Source organism: Delphinapterus leucas, chromosome 1 (genome assembly GCF_059928025.1).
Source record: "Delphinapterus leucas isolate spDelLeu-1000000601 "Yukka" chromosome 1, BTC_Dleu_Yukka2, whole genome shotgun sequence".
NCBI lineage: Eukaryota > Metazoa > Chordata > Mammalia > Artiodactyla > Monodontidae > Delphinapterus > Delphinapterus leucas.
In genome coordinates, this window is record NC_143129.1 from 54,830,465 (window position 1) to 54,857,228 (window position 26,764).

Genomic DNA, 26,764 nt, shown 5'->3' on the forward strand with positions numbered 1-26,764 from the left:
GTGAGTAGACAGAGAGATGGAAAGCTGAATGGACAGGACAGATTTATTGGCAAACTCTCCTCCTGATCAAATGGCTTGAGCACAAATTAAAACTATCTATATACAGATGCTATCTCTGTATCAGACTGACACTCCTTGAGGGCAGACATCTTATTACTTATCTTTTTCATCCAAATACTTAGTAAAATGTTTTATACATGCGTAGGAAATATTGTTTGAATCAACAGGTACTACTAATAATTAGAAGAAAACATTTATTATATACCACTATCTGTCCAACAATTTACATACATTTTCTTTAACCTTCATATAGACAATGAAGAGGTCACTACCTGTCCTCCAAAATTGATGCTCACCTTTCCACAGTGTAGCGTTGTTGCTAGGAAGCAGCTGCCCAATTAGAGATTAGATCTCCTAGTCTCCTTTGCACCTAGGTTGAGTCACGTGGCTGGTTTTTGCCAATGAGGTGTTAGTAGAAATTATGTGTGTCTCTTCTATGCCAATGAATGTAAAAAGTGACTGTGCCTTCTTCATACTCTTTCTGTTTCTATTGAGATGTAAACCATGAGAACCTGGAAGATGGCAGAGCCACCAGACAGGAGGAGACTGGGTCTCTAAATCACCAAGTGAGTGAAAGCCAAGAACACACTGACCTATTCAAGGAGACAGAGATAAATCTATTGTGCTAACCCACTGAAATATAGGGGGTTGTTTCTTAGAGCAAGTAGTGGTACTCAATCTAGCACATAAATCTTGCAACAGAGGTATTTTACACTTAAAAAATAACAACAAGGATCCAACAGGCTAAATAACTTGCCCAAAGTCACATCCGAATGGCAAAGCTGAAGTTCAAGTTCAGGTCTACCTAAACCTAAAGTCCTTAGTCTTTTCACTAAGGTATGATTTGATGTTGGTAATGGATGGGTACACATCTACGAAACAACCACTTCTCCCCACTACCAAGTGCAGTAGAGGCAACACCAGGCTAAGCTTCCTTATTCCTCCCTAAGCCTGGATTGATGGTAAGTTCCATGAGGGAATGGACCATAACAGTTATATTACTGATATAGTCAGCATCCAATATAGTGCATGGCATTCAAATATTTACTTAATAAATAACGCATGATGGTTTGTTAGATGGATGAGTGGATGGATAGGTGCATAGGTGGATGGGTAGGTGGGTGGATGGATAAGTGGATGGGTAGACAAGTGGGTGGATGGATGGATGGATGGATGGATGGGTGGGGAAGAAGTATTACTAGGAGAAATCTGGTGAAAAAAGGACTAACAATCTCTTTCCCCCCATCCCACATCCTCTTGCAGCAAGAACCAAGGATGCTGAGAGTCCTTATATATACCATTATACCTTCTTTCCCTGTTCAGTTCCCCACAAAGTCTCTCTCAGCCTTGCTATGAATCCATAAATTTTCATTGGTGAATTTCAGGGAACAGATTTAAAGAGCTAACATTGTGCTCCTTTATCAAGCAGTAATCAAATCAAGATCTATAGTCAACCTGAAAATGCTTGAGCAAAAAGACATTTTCTTTTAGGACAGCAATACAAGGTGTATATACACACAGGGTCAAGAAAAGATGGGCAAGCAACCACCAAAAAAGACTTAACTATCCAAGTTACCTTAGATCAACGGTGAAAGACAAAGAACCCAAAGACTAACTATGGAATACCTCATCTTGGATACAGATCTGGGTATCACTGGCCCAACTTACATCTTTCCCTTCTAGCCACTCCTAGAGACTGAACCACCTGACCACACTGTGCTGAGCTGCCTTATGTACAGATACACATACATATGTATTCTACTCCAATCAAACCATTTCGTTCATGAGTGCACGCACTGGGTCTAACTTCCACTTCTACTTCCCCTCCATATCTATACCGCCAGACTGAATACAAGAAATTATAAGCCTGACCAAAATCGGGTGTTAGCTATAGGCAAGTAACCTCCCAACCAGAGACAAGAGTACTAGGCATACACTAGAGTTCAAGCTCTCAAAGCCCTTCCTGGGCCTCAGCCCCTTCGTCTGTAACAATGGGTCACACTGGGTCAGCCATTCTTACCCTTTCAAGTGTGAGGCCCCTTTTTTAATGTCTAGAGTCCAAGACCCACTTGACCCTCCCAGAGGAGTTATTTCGTTAATATAGCCCCATGACAACTCTGTCAGACAGATGTTATTATCCATCACCACCTCCCCTTTTTTATAGAGATGAAGACATTGAGACTTACAGAAGCTGGATCATTTGCCCACAACCACAGAGCTAGGAAACAGCAGAGCAGAAACAGAGCCTACAGAGCCTAAACTGTTAACCGCTATGCTATACTGACTAAATGAGAAAAACAATGCCACCATTTCTTCAAGAACGCTTCTACATCTATTTATATCTAATAAATGACAATGGCACCCACACACATTTTAGAAAAATGATACTGTGGTACATATTTGTGGGAAACACTATTCAGGAAACAGCCAATGCTAGGTGCGGCCATGGAGCTTCATGCCCACTGCAATAATGCCAGGGTCTCTTAAGGTGTATTCTTAAGGTATATTCCTGCTTTAACTTCCTACCTGTGGTCCTAAAATTTGAATTCCTGGGTGACTTCAAGGTGCTTAGCTTTAGCTTGGTTTCAGATCAGTCACAGCTGGGGGGGAGTTGAAGTACTCGTGGAAATTTCTCCTCCTTTATTTTCGGTAGTAGCTGTTCAAACTTTGAGCTATCAGATTCCCAGGAGGGAGAACCCTCCTCATATATGGATTTGTTTGCTGGAGAAGAGGGGTTGAACGTCAGACTCACTCTACAGACAGAGCCCTAAGAAGGAGTCTGTCAGAACTAGCAACACATACAGACACACACACACAAGTACACCACCTTCTATGGCACCTGTCCTCAACTCACCCAGTCTTTTATTTTGAATCAGGGTGAAAAATGAAAACAGAGAAAGGTTAGGGAGAGTAGGAAGAGAACAAAGCAAGAGCAGGGAGGAGGAAGCTGGCTGCACTCACGTGAAGAGAGGATGTGAATTTAAGTACTCAGTGGGACAGCCTGGGGTAAGCAGTGAATACCTCCCATCACTAGCACCAGAGCCCCGCTGTGAAGCCTCCATCGGGTGACCTGTCTCTAAAACAGAGAACGCAACACTTACTCAGAAAAGGAACCGGGAGGGAGGCCTCTATTTACTTTTTCCAAATGAGAAGTGGGAAGAGGGTGAATTACAGAGCACTTTGAGCTCCCCCCAGAAGGGGCCCCTAAATCACAAAATGGTATATTTATCGTGGTTATTAACCAGAGTTCAACTTGGATCCAGATTCAGCATCGTGATGTGTCATGGGCTTAGAAAGCAGGAAAAAGAAACATCCCATAAACAAGCATGTGGGTTGGCTTGATCTTTTGACTATTGTTCTATCAGAAAAATAAAAATCATAATAATCATATAGCAGTGTTCTCAGAAAAGCATTTTTAAAATAATTTCTCTGCTGAATATCAAAAATAAAAGCCCCCACACTCATCAATTCTTACCCATTATTTGAATCAGTAGGAGATGCTCAGAGTGTGAACCCAGAAGACAGGACTATGTCTTTACTCTGGGCAGGGCTAACAGATTTTTAGCATAGGATGGGCTAGATTATAAGGTCTAGAGACTGGGTTTTGGTACAGTTCCAACAGGTTAAACAAAATTATAGTTGAGGGCCAGTGTTGGAAGGAGGAGGCAAGAGGAGAGAGGGAGGGACTCTTCGAAAACATTAATTCTATCCTAATTCTGAGTAGACGTGGAATCATTCCGGGAAGTTCTATTTTCTCAGTGAACATCACCCATCCCCAGTCATTTTCTGCAGATATGTCTACTTCCCTGCTTCAAACCAGTCAATGGCTTCCCATTGAACACCCTTGGTGATGCCAATGAGACCCTGAATGATGTGGCTCCTCCCCCTCTCCAACTCCCCTCAGGTTACTGTCACCTCAGACACTACACGTTGGGCTCCACTGGCCCTTCTGTTTCCCAGAGCTGCCAGGCCCTCTCCCACCTCCAGCCCTTTACACCTGCCCTACGCTCCACCTAAACCCTTCTCGTCCCGCCCCCTTCCCTCTCGTCTTCTTTTCCTAGCCAAAGGCTACTCCATCTCCAGGTTTCAACATTGACATCAACTTCTTGACCTCCTTCCCCTCAGATTAGGTTAGAGTCCCAATCTCAAACCCTCCTGGCACTGTTAACACTTCTCCTTTGCAGCACTTTATACACCATTGCAGTTAAATTTAATTTACTATCTGTCTTCTCTGCTAGACAGCAAGCTCTAAGACAATAGAAACTCTATCTCCATCCAGGGCTGTACCCCTTATAGTCAGCACGATGTTTGGAACATAAGAGGTCCTCAACTAATACTGGCTGCCTCTAGCCTTCCCTCTCCCTTGTCTTCTCCTGGTTCCTCCTATGTCTTTCCCCATAGTTCAAAGTTTCAGATATGGGGGCTAGGGCTGCTTAGCTCTGAGTGGGCCGGGGCCAGGAGATACATCATTCTGGTTATCACCCCTCACCCAGAGTTTTGATTAAGTCTCAACAGCAAAGATACCCCAAACCAGTTCTGTTTCAGCTTCAGCTCTCCATGGCCACTCATGTGGTCCTAGACTAACGAACGACTCCTCAAGGACCCTCCTGGCCCTAGAGGGTTGATGGGGGAGGAGGTGAGATGCATGGAACCGCCCACAGTGACGTAAATCATGAGACTTCACCGCAAATGTCATCTGAAGTGTGAAGCAGCCACACCTGTCACTCTGCCTCCCAGTCACTGTCCCAGAGTTTGAGGCCAGGGAGAAAAGCCATGACCTTGAGCCCCTCTCCTAAACATTCTGTCACCAAGGCCCAGGCTCCTGACAGAAGAGTGGCAGCCGAGACGGAAGGAAATGAAAGACAAGGGGAAGGACATGAGAACTCAGCCTTTCCTGTCAACTCTCCTCAGAGCGAGGACTAGAGTTCTGTGCACGATCCTTCTGATGGGACATTCCTCCTTGGGGGGAAAAGGGCATCCTCTTCAGCCTTCCTTTGTAGCACTCAGAGCCTTCTGACTTGTGTGTGTTTGTGTGAAGCGGGAGGCCAGAAGATGAAGACAAAGACACGGAATATTAAAAAAATAAAAGTAAGAATATGGAAAAATGTAATAGTTTCATTGTTGATAAGGCTAAAAATGAAGGCCTTTGTTTCCGCTTTTACTTGGAATTTCTTTGCTGTTGTTGATAATAACCGTAGAAGGATTTGACTCGTTCTGATAAAATTAGATACTTCTAAGAGGAAATAAGATATATCTCACGTTCAGTCTGGAGTACTTCTGCCTTGAAGCAAAACGACAACTAATGGGAAATTTTAAATCAGCCACAGCCCTGGAATTTGCAGTAAGTTGCAGTGAAACTTGTCTTTGTAGTTGCAACTTTTATGGAGGCCAATGCCTATTCTGAATGAGCTACAGAACTACAGTATTTTGAATAGTTTTAAACATCTTTTTCAAAAGACACTCAAGGTGCTTTATGCGTATTTTAACATTTATCTTCATAATATCACTGACCTGGGCGGCAAAGTATTTCTGCTCACTGATTTCGTATTTTGCTTTATTGTCTTCCCAAACACTTTTGCTGAGGCGGCTGTGCTGTACAGTAGACATCACACGGGCTTTAGAACTGCTGATGATACAATGAAAATGCCGATCCCTCCCCTTAGTAAGTGTTTGGCCCTGAGCACGTGACAGCCTCTTTGAGTTCTGAATTCCTCATCCGCAAATCGGAGATAATATTTGCCTTGATTTATGTTTCTATACTTAAAATGATATAGGCAAGTGCTGACAATAGTATATGAAGGCCTCCACGTTTAAAATAAGACATGTGAGCTCCTGGTAAAATGCGAGCCGTCATCACCAGTATTAGCATCGTCATCACTGTATTTGTTTGTCACAAGACCTGGTGAGGCAGCTCGTGCAGGCGCTACCTTCACTTCATAAATGACGTTTCATGAGGAAAACTGAGATGGTTTAGGTATCACCCACTATCACACTGAGGTATCAGAAAGAGAATGTATATTAGCGTCAGGACCAGGACTCAGGGCCCCTGAAATCATTTAGTCCACTAAACTAAACCCTGTTTCCATATAAGTTGCATATATATATATATATATAGCATCAGATTCTGACTGCCAGGGAGCATAGAGCATAGCTGCAACCAAGTCCTGGATTTGGAGTTAACAAACCAGTATCCAAGTCCCCGCTCACCACGTTCCAGCTCTAAGACCCTGGACACGTGGCTTAGCCACTTGGGCCTCAGTTTTCTCTTCTGGGAAAAATAATAAATACAGAAAGTGGGACAAATTTATCATTCCCCCAGGTCTAAAATTTGTTGGTTAAGTTTTAGTAACCTCAGACTTAAGCTTCCTTTATATGTTCTCCTTAAGCCCCGCACACCCTCTTTCTCCTTTCGGCATCTGCACTGCTTCCTGTGTTAACCACTCTGCATTCCTCACACCTGCTATTTTCTGGCTTCAGGGAATCATACATTGAATAGTACTGCTGCATTTCGCATTTCACACTGAACTGTGGACTATATTTACAGTACAGACAGAAGTGCACAAAAGCTCTATCCAAAGGAGGAAACGTGTATCACCCACAGAATGGAAATGTAAACACTCCCTTTAATTCTCAAGTCTCCCTTGTAAATTTAGAGAATGAACATTTATGCTATAGCCATCTCTGCTTTGCAATCCTGCCTTGGAATTTTCACCCCTGCTGCGCTCTTCCACACACAGTCATGCACATGCCTAAGATTGTATGCACTTAACAGCCTTCCAACGGCAGCTCCAGGCCCAGGGCGGTGGTCTGGCTTAGAAAGCATCTGGCCATCATTTCTTTCCCTTTGTTGCCCTGAATGAATATAAAGCCAGAAAAATACTCTGAAACCAAACCACCCGGGGGGTCTGGACCTTCCTCCACTTGCTCTGGCTTTCCTTCCTCCTTGTTGACACCAAGACCAATTCAGGCCCCCGCTCAGTTCTCTCCAGTTTGAGCTTCTATCAGTCAATGAAGGTGACAAGAAGCAATGTTTCAGGAAAGAGAAACCATCCCAACAGCAATGTCTTACACCCAGAACACAGTAAGTAGTCAATAAATACCTGCAGAATGAATCGACGATGACTCTCAATACAGAAAAAGGATAGAGTACATATGTAAGAAGAAATGATCTCCCACCCAAGGAGCAACCCCAGCTCAACTGCCTGTCAACTACTACCTGGGACTCTCATCTGGGGTCTCCCTGAAAGAACTGGGTTTATCATTAGCACAGAGTGAAGGAGAGATCTCCAAGCTCCACATTTTGCCTTCTGCCTACCTCTCCCCTGAATCCAAATTCCATATCCTAACTCTATCTTTTCCATCATGCACCCATCTGGAGGGAAATGGAATTAAAAGAGAACTAATGTTCTGACAAACGGAGATGCTGCAAGTAGCAGCTGTGTTCCCCCAAAGTGAAGCTAGAAATGAACGAGGAGCTTGTGAGGAGGTGGAGGTCTTTCAGACAAGCAGCCACCAACTCTGCTGGGAGAGAGCACTTGAGAAGCAGGCGGAGCTTAAGGACTAGCGAAGCACCCCCACGTCAGCATGAAGGAAGGTACGGAAGACCTGGTCTCCTTCTACTGACTCGGGTCTTCTGAGTAGCTCCCAGCCCCCCCCCCCATATCACCTCACTCAGCCTCAGTTTCCCCGTCTCTGAAAGGACAAGCTCCAATGTCTCCTCCCTCTACCCAGCCTTTCCCTGCTCCCCACCTTCCTGCTTCGCCCACTTAGAGCAGAGAGGATGAGTAAAAGACAGGTCTGTAAAATCTCACCAGGCTCACTGGCACGGAGATGCTATATAAATACCAAGCGTTATCATACTATTACCACAGAGATTTAAATTGGGCTGGGGGCCCCGGGGCTGCGTTCGCAACACCTCCCGCACATTCTCAGCACTGGAGAGACGGTGCTGGAGAAGGAAAACTGTGCTTTCCTCGATCTTTAGCTGCTCGGGAAACTCGTGTATTAGGGCAGCCTCCTTACAGAAACCCTCTAAAAATACCTACCGATGTATATTTAGCTCCAGATACCGTCCTCCTACCAACAGGCTCTGCTTGTGCCACTGGTGAGAAGCTGGGGACATCCAATAGCAGCTCCCAGCTCTTCTGCAGCATCTCCTCGGGCTCTTCTCCTCCCCGTCCCCTTTTCCCTTCATCCTTCTTTTCCCTGCTGGGTGATGCACCTCCTCCCAAACTGCAACTAAGGGTATAGCTATGGCTTCCCTCTCCTTTCCATGCCCTTTGCTCAGCGTTAATTCCAGGATGACAAAGACCTGTGCAGCACCCAGCACTGAGTTAGAACTAATCATTCCACCCCTGCTCAATGCCTTCAGTGGCTCCCCACTGCCTTCTGGCTACGGTACAAGCTCCTCCTCATGGCCTCGGCTGGCCCCTGCTGACCTCTCTGCGAGCATCGCTCACTATTCCACTGGCCAACTCTCCAGAAGCATCCTGCGTGCTCTCTCTCAGCTTCAAGGATTTGTACGTAGCATTCTTTCTCCCAGAAAAGCTCTTCTCCTTCCTTGTCTAAGTCCTAACAGCCTACCCCTCACATCCCAGTTTCAATGTTACTTCCTCCAGGAAGTTTGCCCCAGTCCCCAGAGCTAGGTTGGATGCCCTTCTTCTGGGTTTTCATGACATGCGGCCTCCTGGTGGGGACACTCAGCCCTGCCCCACCCACATCTAGCACAGTGCCTGGCACATTGTGGGTCGTCAACAATGTCCCTTGAAGGACTTGAAGGAAGACAATGTCCCTTCAAGGACTTGAAGGAAGACAGAGGGACAGGTGGTCACCTAGGCCCTGGGGTGACGGTCTTGGTAGAGGAAGGAGGCAGAGCCCCAGGCTCAGATACACTTGCCCACTCTTCAGAGTTTGTACCCATGTTCTTGCAGTTAAGAAAATAGTCAAAACAGGTCATCTCCCCCAGAAAAGCTGGCAAAACTGATAGTAAAGCACATTCTGAGCAATAGGTATAGATATAAAGATATAGATATGGATACAGATATAGATAGAAATGTAGTCTTTGCAATATGGCTCAATAGATGGAAGCTTTCATTACATGGCAAATGCCAGGTGAGGCATTCTTCTGCTTCTTTCTCCATACGCCTCCCCCAACCCACAGCCACCTCTAGGAAGTTGGGTCTTCAATATTCAGCCCTGACCCCAACCCTGCACCCATCACCCAGGAAGCAATTCCCAAAAGGTAACACTGCGAACCTAGTAAATAGGCCCAAATGATATGAAGCCCAATATTTTACTCACCTAGAGGCTGAGTTCCCAGCTTTCATTTCTCTAATAAAGTGATCAGGATGTGAGCAGCCAGGCTGAGTCATAGCTACATGAGAGAGATGTAGATACTGCCTGGCTCAGCCGGACCATGAGGCAGGACTGGGAATAGGCAACCCCTCCACACTGCCAGCCCCAGGCTGCCCCCAGCACTCTCCTTTGTATCCTATCGGTGACAAGACAATCTGGGATGGAACAAGTGATTCCATTCTACTAGCATTTATTAAGTACCTACTGTGATCAGGCACAGACATGAATAGGGTTCAAAGACACAGTCCTGGCCCTCACTTTCCTGTTCCTACCCATGGGTTAGGAGTACCTTTGAGTTCTCATCCTCCACTATCATTGTCCATCTATTCCAGGGACTATGACTTATTATTATTTTATTTATTTATTTATTTATTTATTTATTTATTTATTTTGCGGTACACGGGCCTCTCACTGCTGTGGCCTCTCCCGTTGCGGAGCCCAGGCTCCAGACGCGCAGGCTCAGCGGCCATGGCTCACGGGCCCAGCCACTCCGCGGCATGTGGGATCCTCCCGGACCGGGGCACGAACCTGTGTCCCCTGCATCAGCAGGCAGACTCTCAACCACTGCGCCACCAGGGAAGCCCTATGACTTATTATTAAGACTAATATATAATAACGACTTCGAGTAATTTAGAATTCTCCAGGTGGCCTAACAAATGGTTAGAAATAGCATCTCTTGAATTGTTACCAGTACAAGAGAGATTCCAAGTTATGTAAGGTAAGAATTTGTTAAAAGAATAGCAAATTCCACTGTCTTTTAGAAGAAATGAGAATACATTAACCTTGGTGTTTCTCAGTCCCAGAATTTGCTTGAGTATTCAACAATACACGTTTTGTTGAATAAATGAAGGGATGGATGGGTGAATGAATGAATGAACAAGCCAATTAATGAAACAAGCTGGAACTTCGGGTTCAGTTTTTATGTATTAAACCATGAGAGTTAAGTAACGTGCCTTCTTAACCACAGAGCAGGAAGTTGGTTGTATCCCAAGCCCACAGAGAGAAGTCTTAGGATGGACACATGGGGCTCTGGTCCTCTTCAAGTCATATGTGAAGCCTCAGCTCTGGGTCAGGGACATCTGCCTGATTATGCCACTTCCTGAGCCCATTCCACATTGCTTCAAGGGGACCAAAGGAACATGCAATCACAGAGCTACAGAACCACAGAGCCTGTGAGGTTGTGAGGTCACTGATGGTGTGGGGAAATGAGCATTGAAGAAGGAACTTGGATCCAGAAGATACAGGCTCAAGTCCCAGCTCTAGTACCTCCTAGTATATCACATACCTTCTCTAAACGTCGGTTTCTTCATCTATAAAACAGGGATAACGAGATCCCATTTGGGGGATTATGAGGATTAGATGAATAATGTACATAAATTAACGTTCTGAACCATGGAACTCCCTCAGCTTACAGACCTAAGAATTCTAAAGGTTAGAAGGTCGAGAGTACAGGCAGAATGTGGTGGCCCAGGTCTCCCAATCTCTGAGCAAAAGGCAGTGATGGAAGGTCTCTGGCTGATCCAGCTGTCTGGCACCTCAGCCCCCCACCCCTCCACCTCCCATCACACGCTGAGAGCTGAGAAGTTGTACAGCCTCAGCCTGAGGCGGTGTCCTGCTCTAGTACCTGTCACTCCTCCTGTGCACCGGTGGCGGATGTGAGGTGACACCTGGAGCTGAGGTAAGAAGTCAGAGCAGCCAGCACGGGCTGCTGCAGGGGCAGGTGTCAGGAAGCCTAAAGGAGGGGTTGCACCGGGCAGAGGTAAAACACCAGGCTTGGGTCAAAGGGCACAGTTCCAACCCCTGTATCTGCTGTCAAGGAGCTGGTGGTCTTGGGCTGAGCACTTAACCTCTCTGAGTACTGGATGACTCCTATCTAAAGCCTGATCTGCCTGCTTCCCTGGGCTGGTATTACAACATATTCACTGCATCTAAGACCCCAACAGTTGTAAGATGCCCCGTGGTTTTATTTACTACTATGAAAGACAAATGCTGTCAATTAAACTATATCATGCCATTATTGTAGGACACGGGCTGATTTTAGAGATGCTCCAGCAGGAGAAATATGCATTTTAGAAGCCATGTAATGTGGTAGATGAAAGCATCGTGTGAACAGAAGACAACATCTGATTACCCATTCCTGCGGGGTAGAACCGCAACCCTGAGCTCGGATCTCAAGAGTGCCAAGCCCTCCCTCTGGAGAGAAAGAATGAGTAGGTGCAGGAAGAACAGGGGCAAAGTCCTATTGGTTCAGAAGGACAGCAGTCACCTTTCAGCAAAGTTTGAAGAGCCACTAAGAATGGGAGATGCCCGGGCTGCGGGGAGAGAGAGCAGACAGAACAAGTGACTTGGCCAAGGGCTCAGCACCTGCGCGCACTCGTGTGCACCCCACACATGCAGGTGAGGACACAGAGGGCCTTCTTGGCCATGCTGACAAAGGACTCTACAAATCTGCCCCTTCAACCACCTGGCAACCCTCATTTGAAGGCAGTGCTTATGGCTCCCACCAGCCTTCTCTCGTCCCATCAAATAGCTGGCCCATTTCCTCTACCTTCCCTCACCCATCCTAGTTCCCAGGCCCCACCCCAGAAAGGCAGATTCTCCTTTAGAACTACTTCAACCTATCAAATGTCTCTTAAAATGTGACATCCAAAAGATGTACATTGAGCATCTTTAATAATTATTTATAATAGCCAAAACCAGAAAGCAATCTAAGTCTCAGATAATTGCAAAAATGGAGAAGTAAGCTGGGTACATCTATTTAACAAACTGCTGGTCAGTCCTTACAGATTTTTACCAAAATGTGGAGTAATATGTACTATGCCCATACTATACTGAGAAAAGGTAGCACAATTACAGGCACTGAAAGGAGAGCTTAGCATTAAAGGGGATGGAAGGAAAGACCACAAGATAATCAGGAATTTTTCTTAATCAGTGACTGTTTTTTTTCTTTTGATTTTTCTGTATTTTCCAAATTTTCCTTAATGAACATAGAATAGTTTAAAATAAAAATAAATAGACTAGACGAGAAATTTCAAATGGCCTCTGACACGTATAGGCCTCAATGAGACCAAGAATTCACGCAAGTGTAGCATGTAATCCATATACATTACAGTATTCTTCTTTCAGACAGAATCATATTTCTAAAGCGACTCAGACTCATTTAGGCCTTTTACTGTACAGATCTTCCTTGACTTACAATGAGGTTACACCCTGATAAGCCCATCATAAGCTGAAAACAACGCTAAGTCGAAAACACATTTAATACACCCAAACTACTGAACATCATAGCCGAGCCGAGTTACCTTAAACGTTCTCAGAGCACTTGCATTAGCCTACAGTTAGGCAAAATCATCTAACACAAAGCTTATTTTTTAATAAAGTGTTGAATATCTCATGTCATTTATTAAATACTATACTGAAAGTGAAAAACGCAATGGTTGTGTGGGTACACAATGGTTGTCAGTGTACGGGTTGTTTATCCTCGTGACCTCAGGGCTGACTGGGAGCTGTAGTTGCCGCTGCTTAGCATCACAAGAGAGTATCATACTGCCTATCGCTAGCCCAGGAAGAGATCAAAATTCAAACTTCGAAGTACAGTTTCTACTGAATGCGCATTGCTTTCACATCATCGGAAAGTCAAAACATCATACGTCAAACCATCATAAGTTGGGGATTACCGGTAGAGTATATATTATTTATTTTAGGGACATTTAAAACATCACCCAGTTATTAGCAAAAGTCAAAAGATAACAATTGTCCGTGATGATGTGGAGAAAAAGGAACCCTTGCGCATTGTCGGGGGAAACGTAAGTTGGCGCAGCCACTATGGAAAACTGTATGGAACTTCCTCAAAAGAATTAAAAAGAGAACTACCGTATAATCCAGCAATTTCACTTCTGGATATATATCCAAGACAATGAAATCATTATCTTGAAGAGATATCTATAATCCCATGTCCCTTGCAGCATTATTCACGATAGCCTGATACGGACACAACCTAAATTTCCATCGATGAGTGAATGGATAAAGAAACCGTGATACAGGTACACACACACACAGAGGAATATTATTCAGCCTTTGTAAAGAAGTAAATCCTGCCCTTTGCAACAACATGGATGAACATGAAGGATATTATGTGAAGTGAAATAGAGAAAGACAAATGCTGCATGATCTCAATTCTGTGTGAGGTCTAATTTTTTTAAAAGCTGAAGTCATAGTAACAGAGGACGGAATGGTGGTTACCAGGGGCTGGGAGTAAGGGAAAAGGGACGGTATTGATCAAAGGGTACAAACTTTCAGCTACAGATGAGTACGTTCTGGAGACCTAGTATTCACCATGGTGACTATAGTAAATAATAATGTGTAACATCCTTGAAATTTGCTAAAAGTGTAGATGTCAAGCGTTCTCACCACCAAAAAAACAACAAAAAAAAGTAACTATGGGAGGTGACGGATATGTTAATTAGCTTGATGGCAGTAATCATTTTACAATGCATACATATATCAAATCATCACATTGTACACCTTAAATATATACAATTTTTATTTTTCAATCATACTTCAATTAAGTTGGGGAGAAAACCCCACAAAACATCATCCAGGTGTACTGCAGTCTTTGACCATGTACTTCTGAAACACTATGCAGAAGGTGTATCTTTATACATTAAATCACATTTTAAATGCAGTCGTATTTTCTTTTAGAAAAATAACCTTCAGAAAATCCTTTTGTAAGGCAACAGACGTTTTTAAACATAAACAGTCATCTCCATCTACTTATCTGTTCCCTATATTAAAGGGTTCGATGCTCGGGAGCTTCCATTTATACCTTCTAGTCAATTGCCCCTTCAACTTTTTCCCCTTCACTTAATCACAGTTGACATGAAGGTTAAACATATGAGGATTATGTCTATTGCAGAAGACATAATGAAGAGATGCAAATAGTCTCAAACTCACTCTTGTCAGATTTTACCTACGCCCACTCCTCTGGCTCTTCCCTGGGTGTGGTGGGGCGGGGAGAAGGTCCTCTTTGCCCCCCTCTGCCTTTGGTCAATCATAATGGTAGCTCATATCTCCCCACTCCTCACTTTTCTACTCCACTCTCATCTCGTCCTCACGGGTTTGAACAACTGCGCAGCCGGGTAAGGGAATTTCCATGCCACACCCCTTGCTGTCACACCCACACAGGACCCACCTGGCCTGGACTACTCCCCTCCCCTGCAGGTACCAAGAGCAACCTGATGCAAAGACACACAAGAAGCCACAGAAGCCCAGGGAGGCAATGCCCATCATCACCAGTCCCAAGGTCCATCGCATACGCTGCCAACAGCGCTGGATCAACCCCAGTGTAGGTATACTATGTTCATTTACAAAAGAATGACTATGGAATATTTAAATAAATGTGCTGCCATCGTATACGCTGCTTATGATACAATGCAGTATTACTATGTTAATTTCCAAAGGGATGTGTTGTCAGACATTTTCGTGTGATTCAGTTTTATACCTCCTCGTATAATAAATATGTATAAATCTGTAAATCATAAAGAATTCTGTTGTCGGGACACGAGTCTCAATTATCAGTTCAAAAAATATACTTCGAGTCTTTTCCAACCTCCAGAAGAAAACTGCACCTAATGGCATCTTCTGGCCCCTTTTGGGTGGGGGGTACCGCTTGCTGTAGTGAAAAGACTCACTTGGAAACGTCTCTGCACCCCTAGCCAAACACAGAATGGGAAACCAGAAGCAGCAGCGGCCAGACCTTGGGTCCATGGCCTCTGCCGAATGCCACGTGCGTCTCCAGAGTCCTCGCACCCCCTGCAGGTGGCTCATCTATGGCTCAGCCCCGTGGGAATCTCACCCTTGAACTTCTTCCTCCACCGAATTCTGCCTTCCCACCCCCAGGTTCCTCGCACCAGCCGTTTCTTCACCCCACAGGCCCCTCCACACACAAAGACGAGACAGGAGGAGGACTCACCCACTGAGCACCACGATGAAGTCCATGACATTCCAGCCATTGCGGAGGTACGAGCCCTTATGGAAGATGAACCCCAGGGCAACGATTTTGATCCCAGCTTCAAAGCAAAAGATCCCGATGAAATACGGTTCTGTCTTCTCCTGTGGGATGAAGAACAGAGGTGCTGGTGAGAGGAGGACTGTGCTTCATGAGACACAGGCCAAGGCACCCCCTGGCTAGCTATCCTCTCTGCTCTGACATTTCCTCTCTCCTACAGGACACCTGGACGTCTGCACTGAGCCAGCCCCATGTACGGGTGAGGGTGCTGCGGGACTCACGGAGAGCACAAGAGCAAGGGAAGCCAGCTGCAGAAATGGATGGATGTGGGTCTCATGCCCAGGACCGGCCATCCTCCCACAACAATGACCAACGGTGCTGGCTTTGCCTTGAAGGGGTCAGCTTTCCCATTGCTGGCCTTCACTTATGTTGGAAGCTTAAGAGTTCTTTCTCATCCATGGATTATCAGGCTGGAGCCACTTACCCATACATTTGGATTTTAGGCATTTTGTTTGCCCTCTTTAGAGGGAATACTTTAGACACATGGATGATTTCTTTATAGAGAATACGGACAAACGTTTAGGAAGTTCAGAACAGTGAATGCACACAGGCTTTGAGCATCCTTCATGCTCTCTCCTTTACTCTCCCTCTTCCTCTCACTCCCAAAGTCCCTCAGAAAGAGGAGAGAAGTGTGTGTGGACCCCGTGTCCTCCCTTTCTTCTTGCCTGGCTTCCATGCAGTGTATACACAAAACTTCCTGGGAGCAGGAATTTAAAAGGTCAGTCCTCTTGTCTTTATGTATCCCAATGGGACTTGTTACCAACTTGTCCCTCAGCAAAGAACAAACTCACAGAACTGTACAGAAGGGAAGGGAGCCAGGTGAAGAAGCAAAGGAGAAGGGACCCAGGCAAGAGGAAGAACAGGGGGAAAGAAAGAACAGGGGGAAAGGAAGGAGGCACCTACCAGTCTGCGGGACATTGGGGTCTTGTCATCCTCAGGAAGATGCTGCTCCAGGGCCAAGACGATGCAGTTGGCAATGATGGTGGCCAAGATCATGTACTCAAACGGCGTGGGAAAGGAGGAGTTAAGAAACAGATTCACCGAAGAGAGAGGGACACAGCCTCCAAGACGGCTGTGTACATCAATACACAAACTTTATCAACCCACACTGTGCACAGTCTGCATGACTGATATGAGCAAACAGGCAGGTAGGACAGTGGATGGTCCTTAGCATGTGGAACTGTAACCATTTCTGATTAGGCTCTGAACACAAAGTATCTTCTCAAGAAAAGAAAGAGTGTAGCCAATAAATAATATATTAGACATATGGTAGACACTCCAGATACTTAGTGAATTCAGTGACATATCCAGGAATTAACCAGGACTAAAAAGGGAAGTGGGATGAAGGGAGGAAGAAACACTGATGCTGTTGCAGGCTCCCCGTTCTTCTCAGTCTTCAAACCACTGGACTGTATAATGATGCTTCAGCAAGGATCCAGCTGTGGCTGTTCATTGTTGCCTCGGGGAATCACATCTGTAGTGCCCTCTTCTAGAACCTCTGCTCGAATGAACAGAAGAAGAGCCCTTGGAAAAGGAACAATTCTCTCCATGAGCTCCCTTTTATTTTAATACCCAATTCAGGAAAATCTATAATGGGGCCAGGAGAAACTGGCTTTGTCCCACCTTACTTTCTCCTAAGCGTCTACATCTATAGGAAACAGACAGACAAATCATTAGTCTGCATTCAGGGCAGCAAAGTCGGGGCCTCTAGGAATCAAACTACAAAAGAACGGATAATGAATTCAGGCTTCATTTTCTGTTGCATTTTTCTGAAGACAGGTGAGTGGGCTCCCTGCGATTTTTTGAAAAACAGGACTACGATTCTAGTGCCAGCATCCCTGACCCCCGCAGAAAGGTTGTGCCGTAAGCCCAGGGGAAGGCAGGAGAGGGGGACTTCTAGAAAAGAGAGAGGGAATCACCGGCTCCAGGATCACTCTGCACGTGGGATTTCATTCTATAACTATGGTTGTGACAGACAGAAGTGAGCGGTTGCCAGTGGTCTTGCTGAGCAACCTGGGATCTGGCAGCTTCTGGAATCCAGGCGGGAGAGATGAGTAGTAAGTCTGATAAAGAGGAGGGAAGGGAAGGGATCTTGTCTCCCCACACATTCAAGCTGGCTGTGTAGGATGTAGGGCCCGGAGCCCTCCCTAGGGAGTACAGAAGGAGGGCAAATCATAAACACACCCCCATGCCTCCCCACCCCCACCAGGACATGTGTGCCGGTGAACATCAGTGGCAAAGAAGCACTCGCGGCATCTCTGAGAGGGGTTAGGGCAGAGGTGGTACGTGCAAGATGTGAGCTGCCCCAGCGGCTGCTCTAGTCCTGGTGCTGGAATGGGAGGCTTCAGGGGGTGAGATGGCCGGCCGCATCCGAGCCTCCAGAACTATTCATTCTCATTTAGCAGCACCGCTCCCCACCCCCTGCCTCCATGCAGCCCTGAGTCACAGCCCATTCTCCAGGAGCTGGCCACTCTCCCTTCCCACACACCCCAACACTCACACGGGACTCATACCCTGGGGACAGCTCTGCTGGCCTCTAGGACCCAGCCACTGGATCTGAAAACTGGATGGATGGGGCTCAGAGGACCTTAGAGCCAGCCTCCTGCCCCCATACCCCACTGTGCTGGCTGAAACCCTCTCAGTCAGAGGGGAGCCTCACCACATGCAAAGTCCCCCAGCACACCTCGCCACTCTTCCTCCTTCCATCCTTCTGGGCACCGAGCATGGCCCCTGAGAGCTAAACGTGCCAGCAAATACACACCAGAGATGCCCACCGCACTTACAAGCCTACTTTCTTGTGACAAGTCCCCACACACAGCTCACCCAGGGGTACCAGTGCCCACCAATCACAGGGGGAGTTCTCCTCCGTCCCATCATGGGCTCTAATCCAGCACTCTGAACAAGTGCAGGATGACCAGGACCACACTAGGATCTGGTGTCCCATAAGCCCTCTGAATAGGCTAGCCTGTCCTTGGCCTGGTTCAGACACCCAGAATTCCCCAGACCCGAATGGTAAAATGAAGATGGGAACATGGCAGAAATGGAGGCCCAGGAATCCATGCCCTTTCCTGAGAACATCCCTAGGGAATCGGTACAGACAGGGAACCAAGAACACGACAACAAGCCAATGACAAATGGCAAAAGAAGTGAAGGGCACTTGGGACATGTTTCTAAGATGCAGGCCACAGGATACTAGTGCTACAAGAACTTGCAATCAAACGAATGAGGGAAAGCCTGGGTTCGGTCAAGGTGAGCAGGTTTCCTCCCAGCAGGGTGCTTGCAGCCTTTAATACTCTTGTACACAGCATGCACCCCTCCCCCAAAGGGGGCTGGGAACAGGACACAGCACTCCCAAACTTCTTCACCATATAACCCTTCTGTCAGAGCATCTCTCCTGGGGATTCTGTTCATAGGAACACATCTGGGGAGCCCTGATACAAAGGGCAGAGCTCACGGCCAGTCCCCAAGGGTCCGGGGGATGCGAGAATGGCGGCTCTGACAGGAGTGAAATTAATGCCTCTCCCACTTCACGCCCTGTCCTTGTCTCTAACAAAAATATTCACAAAGTGTCAGGCTTGGCCAGCCCTTTGCCATGGCTGGAAGGCCCCACACAAGTTCAGAAGGCTACTTGGCAGGTCCAAGGGGCCCAGCACATGACCCGGGAAGCAGGACTGGGGACACGCATGTTCACATTCAAGCTGCAGATGTCGCGCACTCTCATTGATCTACTGGGGGGACAGGCTTCTTCTCCTGAACACCTTTGAGGGACAAGCACAGACTCAAAAGTAAAGGAGCTCTTAGTTGCTGACCTTCAGGCAAGGCAGCTCCTGTTGGCTGTGCATCTCCAAGGCTTTCCACCCAGCAATGCCCACTTGGGCTGCCGCAGCCCCTCTGTCACCCCATTCCTCATGCCCACTTCCACACCTGCATCCTCCTGGCCAGACAGTCTAACCATACAGCTCCCTGCTAGGACTGGTAAGCTCACCTAGCCCAGAATGTCCAGGTGCAGAGAGATGAGGCTTCTGGGGGACACAGGGCTAGCTCCTTGGCCGTTACCATGAAGGGCGCTCAGTGCAGGAGAAAGGCTGACGAGCCAGACTTCCTGTGACCAGACAGGTATCTGGATGGCCGAGAATTCATGAGGGCTCAACAAATGGCACCACCTATGGCCCAGGGGGCTAGAATCTAAAAGTGAGGGCTTGGTAATTCAGTTTCTGAGAAGACCCCGTTCCCACATCCTCCCGACTCAAATCCTCTGCCTGCAGTCTGATGGCTAAGGACCCATTCAGAGCAGTGATCCTTTGGCTTGAAATTCTGAAAACCTCAGGAGATTCCCTGGCGGTCCAGTGGTTAGGACTCTGCGCTTCCACCGCAGGGGGCACAGGTTCGGTCCCTGGTCAGGGAACTAAGATCCCACAAGCCGCGTGGCAAATTTTGAAAACTTCAAATGCACATATCCTGGAGAGGGATATCCCTTTAGGCCTTATAGAGCATCTCGACCTCAGGATGAATTCATGTCTGGGGCAATTAAGGATCTGAGGTGAAATTTTGGTGTAGAAGTAAAGGTGAAACTATGGGAATTCTGTGTATCTGTGACTAGGTGAAAGGAAGAAGGGGGACAGGGAAATTTTAGGAGAGGAGAGCAGGAGAGAACACCCGGCTCAGCCCAGGCCCTAGCCACTCCCCCTCACAGCCCTTTCCTTCAACCTCTTGTCCACTTCCCTTTCTGAAGAAAGCACAAAGAATGGGCACTTACATCTTAGTGATTTTGCTTCCTCTTGCAATGGCCTTTCTCCTCCTTTCTGGTCATGTATCAAGATGGAGGTGAAATTCACCTTGTCTGTAAAGGCTTCTCCCTGTGCCCCACAGCTCTCTGCATGGTACAATTTTATCATCCTTCCTCATACTGATCTCCCCCAAGAAACTATACCTAGAAAGCAGGGACAGTGTTTTGTTCACCTCTCCACTGGTGGTTCTCAGCAGAGCTCCTGGCACACAGTAGGAGCTCACTCAGTGTTAAGTGCAAGGCATGAATGAAAGGGAGGCATCCCCGTCCGTGAGCAGCAGCTCCACTGAGGAGCTGTCACGAAGACCAGGCTGTAGTCACTCCCACTGGCTCGGGCCCCCCGCTTGGGATCTGACTCAGGGGCACCGCTCCCTGTCTTCCTGAAACAGAAGTTCAAGCCCCTTACCAAGGGCTCTGCTACATCTCCCAGAGGAAGAGCCTGGACTGCAAGTAACAGCCCACAGGGCACAAGGATGCACCTCGCAGGCTAGGCAAAGATGTGCTTGGAAAGGTCAAAGGAAGCTCCGTGTTGCAAGGCCTCAAAGAACAACGCCCTTCATGAAACAGAATGGAAGTCTGTTCAGGACTCTGATGCCTCCTGCCCAGGAATTCAGAGACTCCCATTACATTCTGTGCCTGACACCAAATGCATTTTGGAGAACACTCTCTCTCCCTGGTGTCTGCACTGTTTGTGGCTTGAGATTTTGATCATATGGAGCTGATGGAACAATGAGGGAGCCTGAGGGCAGGGGCTTTGTTTGCCCAGGGACCTCTTGTACCCCAGTGTCCAGCACACAGCAGTCACCCCATGACTGGTTTTTAACTAATAAAGTAATCAACCAATTCATAAGCTAATAGCACAGGAAAACCAGAGCCGGAGCTATCCTTACAAAAGCTACCCATACTTTCTCTACACAGTACACCCATTTGAACTTTGTGTGCTATATGCCGTGTACACACATTAGCTCTTCAAAAAAGAAACCAGCATGCATAAAAGACCCCTTTAATGTAAAAAAAAAATTTTTTTACGAGCAAAGGAAAAAAATCTGTCTTGCTAGAAGGATAATGAGCTTTCTTGGAGTAGTAGGATTTCTTCTTTACTCCTTTACTCATTGTGTTATAATGAGCATGTATTCATTTATAATTATAAAATCAATTAAAGCTATATCTATTCTGAAAAAACCAAACCAACACAAAAACCCATGCCAACCTGAGGGTCATGGAAATCAACACAAGATTTCTGAGAGGACCAAATGCAGGAGAACAAAGGGACTGGACCGAATGAGGAAATGACCACGGAAATTCTTTGAAACCTGCAAAGATGCCTCTTCTCTGCATCAATCTCGCTGTCTGCTCGCTAGGGGCCTCATTTTATAAACTTCCTTGGCAATCTCCCCAAATACCCCTTCACTCCTTTCTCGCTCTAAGCCCATTAATGAGGACCCGTGTCACTCCAACACTCCCTTTCCCATCTCGCAGCTTCAAGACAATCATTAGGGAAATGATAAAAATAGGATCCCTTATTGATTTATCTCCTTTACCCAATGCTCCTTCCTTCAAATGGTTGACTTGTTTCCTTAGCAACACAGCTAATTTGAGCAGCACGACTTGGCCTGCACACCTGCTATTTGTTCATCTCCTTACTGAAGCCCAGAAAGCTGGGGCAGGGGAGAGAGAGGACTGCCCTCCCAGCTAGCTACTGGCTACCATGGAGGCACTGGCTCTGCTTGTCAACAGAGCCCTGGGGGCCTGGCCTGGGAGCTAAGCCCTCCCTTTGCTCACCCAGCAGAGCTTCCCCATCCACACCTCACAGGGACTGATGTGCAGGTACAGGACTGGGAAGTACTTAGGGCCCGAGCAGCAAATCTGGGGTGTCCCCAGGGAAACATGCACCTCTCTACCATCAGGAGGCTGATCTTAGACCCTTATACTCGCAGCTGCTTCCTCTCAGAGCTGTGACGCTAGAATACCAAGAAGGAGACTGAAAGAGCTCAGAGGGCTGAGGGCCCACCGGGGACAGGCAGTCAGATGGAACGCTGTGCCCTCTCTCCAACTCCTGGCCTAATGGAGATTGTGCTTTTGTGGGGGCAGCCTGTGGCCACCTAGGCACTTGCTGTAAACTCCTGGGGAGTCTAGAACAGCACAGCCTGAGAGGCAGCAGGCCTCAGGACCCATCACCACCCCTCGCCCCAGGCCGAGAGCACGCCCCCTATGGGCAGGTCTGTCTCCTTTCCTCCTGTCCATCCCTGCCTCTTGTTTGGGGATGTCTAATTCTAAGAGATGGAAGAGTCTCAGAAGACGGCCTGGGCAGCGTTGTGCACATCCTTCCACTCCTCCCTCACCTGCACAGAAATGTCATTCTAACCAGCGGAATGTTGACTCAAAAACAGTCACGGGGGGCTTTCCTGGTGGCTCAGTTGTTGAGAGTCCGCCTGCCGATGCAGGGGACACGGGTTCGTGACCCGGTCCGGGAAGATCCCACATGCCGCGGAGCGGCTGGGCCCGTGAGCCATGGCCGCTGAGCCTGCGCGTCCGGAGCCCGTGCTCCGCAATGGGAGAGGCCACAACAGTGAGAGGCCTGCGTACCACAAAAAAAAAAAAAAAAAAAACCAGTCACGGGGTGAGGAGTGCTGCCTAGTCTGTGATTCCCTCAAACACAACACCAAAGGGATATTTTAAATATGAACAATAGTGAAATCCAGCCATCCAAGACCTTCATGCTGCCTTTTTAATATGAGAAGAATTAGAATCTTCCTCGAGACGTGGAATGCAATGGAGAAAACGTACCTTGGCAATGGAAACCAGAGCCACGGCTCTCCATGCAAAAGTCACCCCGACACGATATTCGAGTCAGAGAAAACCACCGCCACCCGTTCCCCCAGAACCAGAGGAGGACAACAAAAGGATCAAAGTCTAAGATGATACATGAATATGTACACACTACTATATATAAAATAGATAATCAACAAGGACCTGCTGTACAGCACAGGAAACTCTACTCAATACTCTGTAATAACCTATAACGGCAAAGAATCTGAAAAAGAATAGATACGTGTGTATGTATAACCGAATTACTTTGCTGTACACCTGAAACTAACACAATATTGTAAACAACTATACTCCAATATAAAATAAAAAAATTTTTAAAACCCTTTGAAAACTGTAAGGTGCTAAACAAATGCACAGTCGTTTTGATTCTCCTCCTAAATCAATCTTTAAGCACTGCTCTGGCTCTGAGCTTTGGGGGAAGCATCTGTTAGGGGTCACAGCCTCCGGAAGCAGGCTGGCTGTCTGCAGCCATGGGCTGACATTGAAGAGACCCACCGCAATAAAGGATTTAAAAGAAAATTATGGTAATGGGCCTCCGGGAAGAAAGCAAAGACATTTGGCCCAGAACCTCCTGGGAATATGGAAAGCACATCCAAACACCAGTCCCCAGAGGAGGATTTACGAAGCTGATGGCTCTGATGCAATCTCGCCCAGTGATTAGAAGGGACATTCATCACACCCAAGGCCAAGGCTAAGAACAGGAGGGGCTGAACCGCCACAGAGGTCAGGCTCTGGCTCCTACAGACCCTGATGGAAACGCAGTGAGATCATGCTGGTGAGATCATATCCCCCGGCCTGGGCTGCAGAGAACAATACATCTGCCCTGGAGGGACCAGTAATAGTGAAGAGATGAGACTTAGGCCTAAAACCCAGACATGGCCAGAGCCACCGCCATCATTTCCACATGCAGTGTCTGCACCCCTCCCTAGAGGCTGACATTCTCACAGGAATAGCTGTCTCCTAGCCTTTCCACACACATCATATGTACAGTTCTTCAATGCCTCACAGGCTGAAAAAAAAATTAAAACCATCCCTGTTAGGCCTGGGGCCAGCTCTCCTTCCTGGAAGGGTGTTTCACCTTTTCTCCAGATTGTGGAATGAAGTAGGAGGAAATATGAGATAAAAAGATTGAGCCAAGAGGGCTTTCTAACAGCTCTCAGCAAGCCTTCGCAGCCCTGCCCCACTGAGGCCAGGTTCAGAGGTTAGCCACGGTCCAAGGGACCTTCGGCCCAGTGGCTAATATGCTCCTGGATGGGCTCCTCCTGGACTTCTCTGAGCTTGCTCCCATGGCTGACCTAGGAGGACAGTGCGTCCAAAGAAGACTCATCCAGAAAAGGGAATAAATAGAGACACTGTATTCTGTGGGGTTCTGAGGGGCTACAGATAAATTTTTTTTCAATTTCCTGAAAAACAATGTTAAGCATCTGAACTTATCAATGTATGAACCACTCTCATCTCTGGGGCAAGTCACACCCTCAACTGCATTCCCATCTCTTTTCTCAGTCCTTATTTTTAGGTTTCCAGGCTCTGTCCCGGGCTCGTCAACAGAGGGTGGACCACACGTTGCCACCGAAGGGCAGGAGGGCTAAACCCCTGTGCTTCCTCATGTGACAGAAGAATGAGTACACAATTCTGGCTGCAAATCTGGAAATCCATCCTGGATCTCTCCTTCCTTTCCCACCCCCATGGCAGCAGAAACGCACTGTTAACAAGCAGAAAAATGGGGTGGAAGGCTCTGCGTACTTCGTATTGTCCCATTTCATTATCTCATTGCTTTCCTTACTAGAATTTTTCTCGTCTTAAAAAAAAAAAAAAAAAAACCCAACTCGTCTTAAAAAAAAAAAAACAACAAAAAACAGACTGAAAAACCAAACCCCTTTTCTTTTTTTAAAACAAAACAAAACAAAAATGTATCATGTGACTTCCAGCCTTAACATTAGTTTTTTAACTTCGGTTTCCATGGTGGTGGGATGCAACCTGCCGTCACCATGACAACAGCTGCCTCTGTTCAAATTCACCGTATGACAGGCAGTCCTGAACACACCTCTCTCCCTCTCTCTCTGTCAAGAAGATGGAAATGCCATTACACCTACTCCTAAAGACTTAAATCCTAATGAATGAAAAACAAAAGAAGCAATGTTGAGAATACAGCAAAGAGGCAGAGACCCCCCCCCCCACCCCACCGAAAGAGGCTTTCTGTTTGCCGGTACAGTCCCACTGCTCACTTAGGGAGGTCAATGGACTCAGTTACCCAAAACAAAGATCCCTAGCATTACCCTTGCAATGCTGGCTGTGTAGCTGCATTGAACTTTTCATTGCTTTTAGACCAAAGAACTCCCGTCTGACTCCCATGTCCCTGCCCTCTATATAAGATGACTAAAAGGAAGTTCACATTATTGCCAATTTGGTTAACCCGTGCTGAGGTCAGCTCCAGGCTCAGCCGAGCCCCAATTCCAAAAAGATGGGGAGTGGCGATTCTGCGGAACTCAGACAGCACCGGCTTCCTTCTCTCTTTTGTCTAACAGTCAGCTGGATAAGTCTTAACAAATTCCCTTTTTGTGTGTCTGACTGAATCCTGGACTCTAAACGCTGTCATTCGACACAGAGTTTTGGTGATCAGGAGACAAATGATTGAACGCTACGGAAAAGGGAAGAAAGAAAAGGGGAACATTAAAAGCCTCTGGAAGGAAAACAAAACAGTGGTGGGAAAATTACCTGTTTCAGAAACCAGAATCTGTGTTTTGATGACACTCTGATGAATTCAAGCCCATCAAGCATTCTGGCAGCAACGTGCATTTTAGGGAAAGAATGTGGGCTGCAGCCAGCAACCACACCCAAGACTATAGCCTACCCCACATCCACACTCACTCCGTGTGGCTCAGCCGGTACTCTGAATGTAGAAAGAGAATGAAAAGCCTTTTGTGAAAAAGTCCACAGATCATCTCTGGGAGAAGTTTTCATTTTCCTCTAAAAACCCTGCAACTGCACCCCAATATTCAAAGACACCTACTGAGCCTCCAGACCACATGAGAAAACGTTGAACACACTGAGGGTACTCAGCTTGGAAAGGGAAGACTTGAGAGAGACATCACAGCTGTTTTCAAATATCTGAAGGGCTAGCTTGGCAGAGGGGGCTTTGATGTCGTCTAAGTTATTCTGAAGGGCAAGGCTCAGACCACTGGGTGGGGTGCCCACCCAAAGGCAGATCTGCGGCAATACAGAGAACTTCCACTGTTCCACAAGCGAATGGACTATTTTGTTAAGTAGTAAACTAACTGTTGTACGAATAGATGTTTAACCACCAGCCTCTCTGAAGAGAGAAAAGCCCTGATGTGTAGCGTGTGTCAATTTCTGGAGTGTAAAGACTGTCTCCATGGTGACTGAGGCTACCAACTTGACACCAATGCACATGGAGTTGGGAAGAGATACACACAGTTGAAACCCACAAGCTGGGACTAGCCAGTTCCACACACCACTTACTGTAAGTTCCATGTCTCTGGGAGACCGTCAAGGATATTAAGGAAGAGATTCCTGTATTTGATAGCAGTTGAGCTGGATCAACCCTCCTATGCATAAGGAGTTAACAAATGGGAAGGAAGAAAGTCAATGATTCTTCGGTCTCTTGCTCAAGGGCCTCATGGGTCAGCATGACTCCCTCTGTCCCTTAG

General features: G+C 46.8%; 1 protein-coding gene across 2 annotated transcripts in view; it reads right to left on the bottom strand.

Moving 5' to 3' along the window:
- CACNA1E (calcium voltage-gated channel subunit alpha1 E) overlaps window positions 1-26,764 on the bottom strand; it is a 645,631-nt gene that overhangs the window by 251,812 nt on the left and 367,055 nt on the right. The window contains exons 11-12 of one of the 2 annotated variants that reach the window (XM_089910334.1): window positions 16,385-16,490; window positions 15,386-15,525 (exon numbers count right to left, since the gene is read on the bottom strand). In XM_089910334.1, coding sequence (XP_089766460.1) covers window positions 15,386-15,525; window positions 16,385-16,490 — 246 coding nt within the window. Of the gene's footprint in view, window positions 1-15,385; window positions 15,526-16,384; window positions 25,253-26,764 lie in introns of those variants that run through there. The other variant, XM_089910338.1, reaches the window with a different exon arrangement.